Consider the following 8,499-nt stretch of genomic DNA (forward strand, 5'->3'; position numbering starts at 1 on the left):
CAAAACCAAGCTGGAAACTTGAGCAGGACTCCAAAACCAGGCTAGAAACTGGACAGGCCGGGTTGAAACTGGTTGAACCGGAACTGGGTCGGATTGAGTTGGACCGGGTCAGGCCTTTTGTGACAGAACAGACAAAGGTGGAGGATCTGGACATGGGTTTGATGATGACAAAACCATTGCGGCAAAGGCGAATTCCTACTTTTGCTATTGATTCCCCGATCCGATAACAGAGCAAGCAAACATGGAGATCCGCAAACCCTTGTTTTAATGGCCGGCATGTGCTTTTGATGGCAAAATAAAATGAAAATGAAAAAAAAAATCAATCATTCCAGATTTTAGCTTTACGGTAGAGCTCATGGTGATAACGTGTTGTAATGGAAACGATAGAAATGCAAAGAAACAGAGAGTTTCTTATTGATAGAGGCATCAATATTACATAGCATAGTGAGGCTTTATATACAATTATATGGAAGACCCTAACTATCTAGATGGGCCCATATTCATGGGCTATAAGCCCAACAACAGCAGGACCATTTTTGTTTTCAGACTTAAATGCAGAAGATTCTCAAAATTTGTTGCTCGGATATGCTTTGCATTGGTCTAAGAATTCAGCACGTCTGGGGTCCAGACTGCTTCAGTACAAAATTGCCCAGCTGTCTATGCCGGCAAAACTCAACTTTGCTGGTTTAAAGATGTTGAATGTTTTTTTCCAAATTGTTTTGGCTGCTGCTTTCGACTAAGATTTGAAGTATAATTTTAGAGTCGTTGGACCAAGACCGTAAAAGAAGCAAAGCTCGACCCTCAACTTGCCCCACTTATGAGGTACTTAAACCACCAAAAAGTACTAAGGGAGTGAGGGACCAAAAAAACCTCCAGACAGATAGAGAGAATCTACAAAAGAACTCCAAATATTAAAAGAAAATTGTTCTCGTTTTTTATTTCTGTCTTCCTTCGTCGTTAAGATATGGGATGATTTCACTAATTCTGGTCTCTATATCATCTCTTTTATTTAAACTTAAAACCAACAAACCCAACTTTTCTCGCATAAAGGAGAGGGAGAGGGAGAGTGTGGAGAAGGAGAAGGAGAGAGTATCTTTATTTTAAGTACCAACCAAACATTGAAAGTACATTCCCGTACTCATCAACAAGGGGGTCCCAAAGTTACTACCAACACCCAATATTTCCTTATTTGGTATGGTAGGCTGAGAATGTTGGAAACTTGAAATGGTGATCAAGCTATTCCTGAAATGTGAATTTGTATGCATGAAATGAAATGAAATGCTTTAACAAGTTTTCTTTTCTTATAAAATTGAGGTATATATATATATATTTGAATATATAACTTAGAAGAAGCAAAAACAAAACCAAAGCAACAGTTGTATTGCTCTCTCTCTTTTACTTTATAGATTTCATTTAAAGTTAACAAAGAACCAAAGACCAAATTTAAGAGAAAAAGGAATAAAAGGATGAATGCAATATAAGCTTGGACCATCATATTATGTGGCATCTCATTAAACTTGGATCAAAGGAAAAAAAGACAGATATATCAATTGATGATAAGGCCCTCATTGATGATCACAATGCAAAGTTGATCTCCAAGAACTTGTGCTTTAGTTGTTTTTTCTTCTTCTTCTTGCCCTTGTCTAAGTAGCATGTAGTATTGAGATCGATAAAGAGGAAATAAAGATGGTCTACAAGGACAGCCAAAAAAGAGAGAGGCTTGTTATGGGGGGTGGGACTCTTAATTGTTTGAACGAAGCTTTGAACGGAGGGCTTGGGGCTTAACACTCCAAAGAAGAGCAAGAAAAGCATAAAGAAAACACATTTAGCACAAGAAACCAAGTGGTGAAGAAGACTGCTTATCGATTTATTTTTTTGTTGCATCGAGAATAGAGCTTGGAAGTCTAAAGTTAATCAACACAAGAGAAGATCTATATGTTATGTGAGGAGATAAAGCAAGTGTTTGTTTTTTCTACTATTTTATTGTTAAGAGGCTTCTAATTCCCCTCTCTTTGTCCCCCTTCGATTACCTTGCTTTATGCTTTTATGGCTTCCCCTCCATCTCTAACATCTTGTTGTGTGGCTCTTGCCTTGGCTTTCCTACCCATGCTTGGGTTACATTTTGAACTAGGAAACTACAATGTGTCATAAAGATTGGCCAATTAGAGTTGCACATGACATCAGATTATGTGCATATGTCCATGTCAGCTTCTCAAGGGTTTTGTTCCAAGTCTCTTTATTCATATATACCCTTCCCTGTCAGAGTCTTCTAAAACACAGCCTTAATCTTTGCTTAGCTTATACAGGCAGGCAGGCTTATGATTGAGAAAAGAGAGAGCTGAATCTAAAAACACATCAACATCAACCAAAAAAACAAAAACAAAAACAATCTCATTCTTTCTTTCTTTCATCGAGTGTTCATGGGTCCCTCTTCATCTTCTTTGCTTTCCTTTTTCTTCTTTTAAATCCTTCTCTAATCCCTCATCAAGGGAATAAATCACAAGCTTATATCTACAGGGAACATAAAGAATTTACAAGGGAAGGTTTTTAACTTGCAAGTTTCTTATTCTCTCTTATCAACAACGAGAGCAGTTAAGATACATACATTCTATCAATTCCATCTGTTCTAGAATCTATTGAGTACTCAAGTGGAAGAAGAAGAAGAAGAAGAAGAAGAAGAAGAAGAAGAAGAAGAAGAAGAAGAAGAAGAAGAAGAAGAAGAAGAAGAAGAAGAAGAAGAAGAAGAAGAAGAAGAAGAAGAAGAAGAAGAAGAAGAAGAAGAAGAAGAAGAAGAAGAAGAAGAAGAAGAAGAAGAAGAAGAAGAAGAAGAAGAAGAAGAAGAAGAAGAAGAAGAAGAAGAAGAAGAAGAAGAAGAAGAAGAAGAAGAAGAAGAAGAAGAAGAAGAAGAAGAAGAAACAATCATGGTGTTCTATACTTATAATCGGTTGCTTATAGCACTTCTTGTTTGTAATGGGTTCTTTCTTTTTGTTGTGCAACCGGAGAAAGTTACTGCCATGACAAGTATAAGTCATGTGCTTAGATTGGAGAAACAAGCTCATGAGTTAGTAGAATTACTATCGACGAACCACCAACGGGTTCTTAAAGAAGTCAGTAATGTTTTTGTTACTCATCAAGACTTGAAAACCAAGAACAAGAAGAAGAAATCCAAAGCAGCATCAACCTTACCGTCACCACCGAAATTCGATCCAAATCAGTCGAGTGAACGAAGATATCGAAAAGGGTCAGACCCAATTCACAACAGGTGTTAAAACAGTTTAATTTATTTATATATCCTTCAAAGATAAACTCGAACCGAAGGAAGGGTGAATCAACATAAAACGAGCTATATATAAGGGAATTTAAATTTCTCTCGGCATACATGATGATGCGGAGAGGCACCCAGACTCTCAGATATATTCTTCTTTCAGACCGTGATGGGTTGGTTGGAAATTTATCTATATGTAATAGTTTTTTTTAGCAGTTTTGCTATATAGAGAGAGATAGACGTGTATAGACAAGAGTTGCATGTTAAGGATGTAAAAAATCCTTTCGAGTGAGCCAATCAACATTTTGTAAGCTGAAGATGTTTAACCAATGGATACAAATGCGAAAAAGGTAATGTATAATGAAGGTTCATGATTGTGGCTTACTAAAACAAAATTACAATGAGTTTTTCTTTTTACTCCTTTAGTTCTTTGTTTCTTTGAGAAAAAAATAATCAAAATCTGTTTGAGTTGGGAACTTTAGTTCTTACAGAATATAGTAGAATTCCTTAGTTTAAAGCTTTCACTCTATAGTCTTTATTACGGTTTCACAGCATCAATAATGATATTCTCAATCCTAATCCCATTTTATTTTCTTACAATTTGAGTTGGCTGGCATCAGAAGACCTGAAATTTGAATAGCCGAAAACTTTTTCCTTTGAATCATTTTATTAGATTGTCATTTTTTAAGAACTGCACAAGAAAAATAGTCATTTTTCATGCAAATGAAACTGAGCAGTTTTGCGAGCCAACTTGAACTGAACAGGGCAGGAAACAGAAAACATTTCAGCAGCCAAAGACGTTTTTCGTCTTTTTCCTGTTCTGTCATTTGTGGTTCTAACTGTAGACACCTTAAACCTTCTGGGAAAATATGTACCGCAAGGCCTAGAGTACCCTACGAGATAAAAAGAATACCTTAGATGATTTTTGATAGATTAAACATTTCTTGTTGGAGCTAGTGGTACCGTCAGAGAAGGTATGAAAAGTTCCAGATGAGCTAAGGCCATGTAAGATTAAAATAATCCACTCTAGAACTGTTATCTTCTCCATTGTGGTTTCACAACAGCATCGCTTCAGAGTCTAAATATAATTTCGCGGTATCACCAAAATAGCGGATTTTCAAACAAAAGACTAATTACACAATACAACCTAGCACTATGGCTATAAATTGGGAGAAAAATTCCCACTAGCTTTTATTTAGCTTTGCTTAATCAACTTGTTTTAGTATTTTGTGACTTATTCGTCCAGTCGTATAGAAGTAGTTGCTAAGCATAAGGTCGATACATTTAGCAAGGGTGTTGGTTTGCAGTGGGGTGGCAGAGTATCGCTCCATTGCGATTTTTAGATATTGTCCCCTTCATAGCCAACAATATACGTATGTATACACGCACCCAATCAAACAAGGAGAAGTATATGTACGCCTCACAGGAGGAATATATTCCACTGTACTGGCCAAATTAATTGCATCTTATTATGTCTTAATGATGATGGGAGATAAGGTACAAGAACATATTCTCCCTCTAAATTTTAACTAATAACATGATGGAAATGAAATTACTTTAGCCAAGAATCTACTTTCTCTGTTTTTTTATCATACTAAAACTGCAAATATAGCTTTAAAGTATACTGCATGATTCCCTTAGTTTCTTAGCTAGATTTTCCACCAGATTGGGTGGTTACTCCCAAAAGGGTTTATAATCCACTGTATATGTGTCTGGCACCTATGGCAAGCATAAGATTGAATCATGAATTCATGAGTTTGGACGAAAACATAATATATATGAAGAGCAGCCTCTATTGCCATGCACATCGTCGTGAAATTCAAGATACTACTTATGTACATAAATTTCAAGATAACACAAATACAAGACACAGGAAAACAAGAAAAAGAGAGCGATTTTTTTGGCTTTTGATAACAAGCCAAAGTACCAAATACATCTTAAAATGTATTCAAAAAGAAAAGGAAAAATTAGAAAAACGGATATCTTCCCTCGGTCACAGCATGTGTTGAGTTATTATTGAACAGCTTCTTGATGTCGTATACCTGCAGCAGTTCCTGGTGGGGGTGGTGGCGCTATGGTGAATTGTAAACCTCTACGTTGACCTGATTGCAGCATGAATGCAACCTCAGTGGCTGCCAGTGCTGCTGCTTCCTGTTACCCAATCAAAAACACCCTCTGTCAGCCTTATGTGGGTATTGAAACAAACAGAGGAACACGATACACAAAAAAGTAAAGATGCATAAAATCTTCAAAATAAGAGCAACAAACCTGTCTCTGTCTTCTCCTTTGCAAGATACTGAATGCCCACGCCATAATGTAACAAGGCAAGAGAAACCCAGCAGCACGTAGCAAGAAAAGCTGTTTACCATTGTAAAACCGGAAATCAGTATAAGGGAGCTAGATGTAGATTTAGCGAAGAAGTAGGCGAAAGGAACTTTCCCTAGTCAACTTACAGAGAAAAAAGTGGATGCATCGTCATCATCATCACCATCAGGATTAGTAATTGTCAATGCATGCCTCAAGAGAAGAAGAGCCATTAGCTGTAAGGAAAAGGGGAAAAAGAACAACATGATGAGCCGGACAGTTTAAAAGTAAAGCAAAGAAATAATAGAAACCAAGCAATTGCAACGCCGTACAAGGAGGCTTCTCTGAGGAAAGAGTCTAAAGACGTATAGGTGATTTAGGGATCATAAGGACTTACAATGAGAGCAGCTGAGCGGCAAAACGCGGCCCCACTAGCATTAGTAGCAGCATATTCATCGTACTCAGCCTCCAGAAAATGGCGTTCTGCCGCTGCCATTGCCAAAAGGCGAGGGTCATGCAAATCTAAAGGAGTACCAGATATAGTCCATCCTCCACTGCAAGAAAGGAAAGAAAAAAGAAAACATTATTTGGCATGTTAACAAACATCCATAACTAAAGCTTCGAGCTCATGTTTCTATCAATCCGGAGAAAGAAGAACCAGTCCGGCAGTCCGCTAATGCCAATTTAAAACTTTGCACTCTTTTGAAAATGAAAATAAGTAGGTAGGACTGATGGAAGATCCCACTTACCTAATGTCAATGTTGGTCTCATCAGAGAGTGGCGGTGGAGGTGGAGCAGTGTAACCAGGCTGGTAATGCTGTTCATATAAACCAGAGATGTACCCATCAGCAAGCAGATCAATTCAAGAAAGTCATAAAACTAATAAAACTTAGACGTTGAAATAAAATGAATTCACATGCGAAAGTTCCAGAAATTAGAATAGTTCTGGAGTATCAATTATCCGTACAACTAAATGGCCCCCTCAGCATACCAGGTATGCATGTTCAGTGTCTCTAGCTCTGCTAAAATCATCTTAGTCTAGGGAAACAATGTTTTGACCTAGAGGACTAAATGATACCGCTATTTGCTTCTTGGCTCAGTCTAAGCGGTGGACATGTTACACCAACAAGCCCAACAAGCTGAAACTTTGAACACAGACGAACCACTTAACCACTAGTACTCAAAGAGAAAACAACAGCAATAACGGGAAACATATAAGTTCCTGCACACCCAGTAAATCAATACAGCAATTAAAATACAAGGGAAGTGGCAGATTAACCTGATGGCAGATTTCACATATTATATCTCCTTTCTCGTTGCACCAACGCTGAACACACTTCCTGTGAGCAAACTGATAAGAGTATGATAGTCAGAATCGCCTTCTATAAAAACAATATAAATTTCCTAAAAAGGGCAGAAAGGGCTTGATGAGATGAACATGAAAATGCAAGATAAAAGAAATAGGTTAATACAATCAGTTCGATTCTCTCTCACAACCATCATGTATATGATGGAGAACCTTTTTTTCGCCCTAGTTGGGGTGTTCGCCCAGATGGAACAAGAAACTTATTAATACCATCCTAATGGGGTTTTTCTTTACTTCAAGTGTTTAAACTTAAACCATTCGCATTTCTTATGCACAAGACCAATTAGATATCAGGCATATCCCCATTATACCTTATTAATTCACATAATTTAGAAACGTCATTCAAATTCTAGTCAGGTAAAATTATCATGGCAAAGCTTGAAAATGACATGAAGAACAAAATAAAAAAAGGTACAATACCTTAAGACTGCCACTACATCCACAAGGGGTTTCAAGATTCTTAATATCATCCTCTTCTTGACAAATACGGCATTCTGCATTTGGAAGAAGTGGTTCATCTTCACCAGGCATATCACTCTCGTCCAATCTCCCATCATTACTAGTAGAAGCAGGTGAAATAACCTTTGGTTGTGAATTAGATGATTCCGTAGCCTCCGCAATCCCCTGATTGGCTTGTGCCGGTGATATTAAACGATCCACATACAATACCAAATGATCCCCCATTCCTCCAAAAAAAAAAATGAAATTAATTTACTCTTCCTCTCTCAACCAAAAAAATTCTACCTTATCCTCAAAAATCCCCTAAAAAAACCAACAGAATACTTCCTTCCAGCTGTTTTACTGTATTAAAAAAAAATAGAAATGAACAAAAAATTAGACAAGAAACACAAGAATTTCCCTCAAAATTATCAGTCATTTCTAAATTGAAGACCTTAAAATCAAGAATACATACTATGACTCAATCAAATTTCCGGAATTCCAACAAAATCCCTTGATTTTATCTTCCAAAACAAATAATTTTTTTTTCGCAAACCTAAGAAATCCAGAATCCCAATCGAGAAGAAGGATTTCAAAGGGGTAGAATAAATGAATGAATCAAGCACAGAAATTCAACGTGAAAATGAATTCGGACAGAAATTTACCTGAAATTTACTTGTTCTCGAAATTACGCGTTTGGGCGTGAATGTAGGTTCAGAAAATGAAAACCTAAATATATTTTTCTTTGCTTTCGGAAAACAACTACCTTGAATCAATAAAGAAAAAATATAAATATACCTTTTTATAGCTACGATATGAACGCCTTAGGTTCGGATAATTTACGAACCTCTAGCTTCGGATAAGTTACTCTGAAAGTCTGAATTATCTTTCCAACAACAACAAATGCTGTAGATGATTTATCTGATTCTGGACGTTAATGAGGTTTGGATTCTGTACTATCGGCTTCACTATATATTAAGTAGCTGGGAGTTCTTGTAGCTTCCACGAAGGCTAGGATGAGACACACGTGATGTTATTAGTTAAGATTACTTTGGGAGTATATAATTTTTGATACTCCTTGTAGGAGAGTTTTGAAGTGGGCCATTCTTATCATTTGATTGATTTT

General features: G+C 36.9%; 1 protein-coding gene across 4 annotated transcripts; it reads right to left on the reverse strand.

The window, feature by feature from the left end:
* Window positions 1-5,001: 5,001 nt before the first annotated feature.
* LOC113275934 lies at window positions 5,002-8,160 on the reverse strand. 4 transcript variants are annotated; one of them, XM_026525519.1, is made up of 8 exons: window positions 8,039-8,160; window positions 7,356-7,736; window positions 6,849-6,920; window positions 6,319-6,386; window positions 5,967-6,123; window positions 5,719-5,805; window positions 5,534-5,623; window positions 5,002-5,416 (listed from the first exon to the last, which is right to left on the reverse strand). In XM_026525519.1, exons 2-8 carry the CDS (start codon window positions 7,617-7,619, stop codon window positions 5,279-5,281), a joined length of 876 nt encoding a protein of 291 aa, XP_026381304.1. In that variant the 5' UTR covers window positions 7,620-7,736; window positions 8,039-8,160; the 3' UTR covers window positions 5,002-5,278. The 4 variants fall into 4 exon arrangements, with proteins under 4 accessions (XP_026381304.1, XP_026381305.1, XP_026381303.1 ...); XM_026525520.1 differs by having other exon boundaries at window positions 7,356-7,621; window positions 8,039-8,144; XM_026525518.1 differs by lacking the exon at window positions 8,039-8,160 and adding an exon at window positions 7,849-8,010.
* Window positions 8,161-8,499: the final 339 nt, after the last annotated feature.

Source organism: Papaver somniferum, chromosome 4, assembly GCF_003573695.1.
Source record: "Papaver somniferum cultivar HN1 chromosome 4, ASM357369v1, whole genome shotgun sequence".
Classification (NCBI taxonomy): domain Eukaryota; kingdom Viridiplantae; phylum Streptophyta; class Magnoliopsida; order Ranunculales; family Papaveraceae; genus Papaver; species Papaver somniferum.

Excerpts from the sequence above, each read along its gene's own strand:
- LOC113275934 (XM_026525519.1), bottom strand. The coding sequence starts at position 7,619 with ATGGGGGATCATTTGGTATTGTATGTGGATCGTTTAATATCACCGGCA. Across the intron at positions 6,124-6,318 it reads GAGACCAACATTGACATTAG|TGGAGGATGGACTATATCTG; the intron begins GTAAGTGGGATC and ends CCTTTCTTGCAG. Across the intron at positions 5,624-5,718 it reads ATGCATCCACTTTTTTCTCT|CTTTTCTTGCTACGTGCTGC; the intron begins GTAAGTTGACTA and ends AATGGTAAACAG.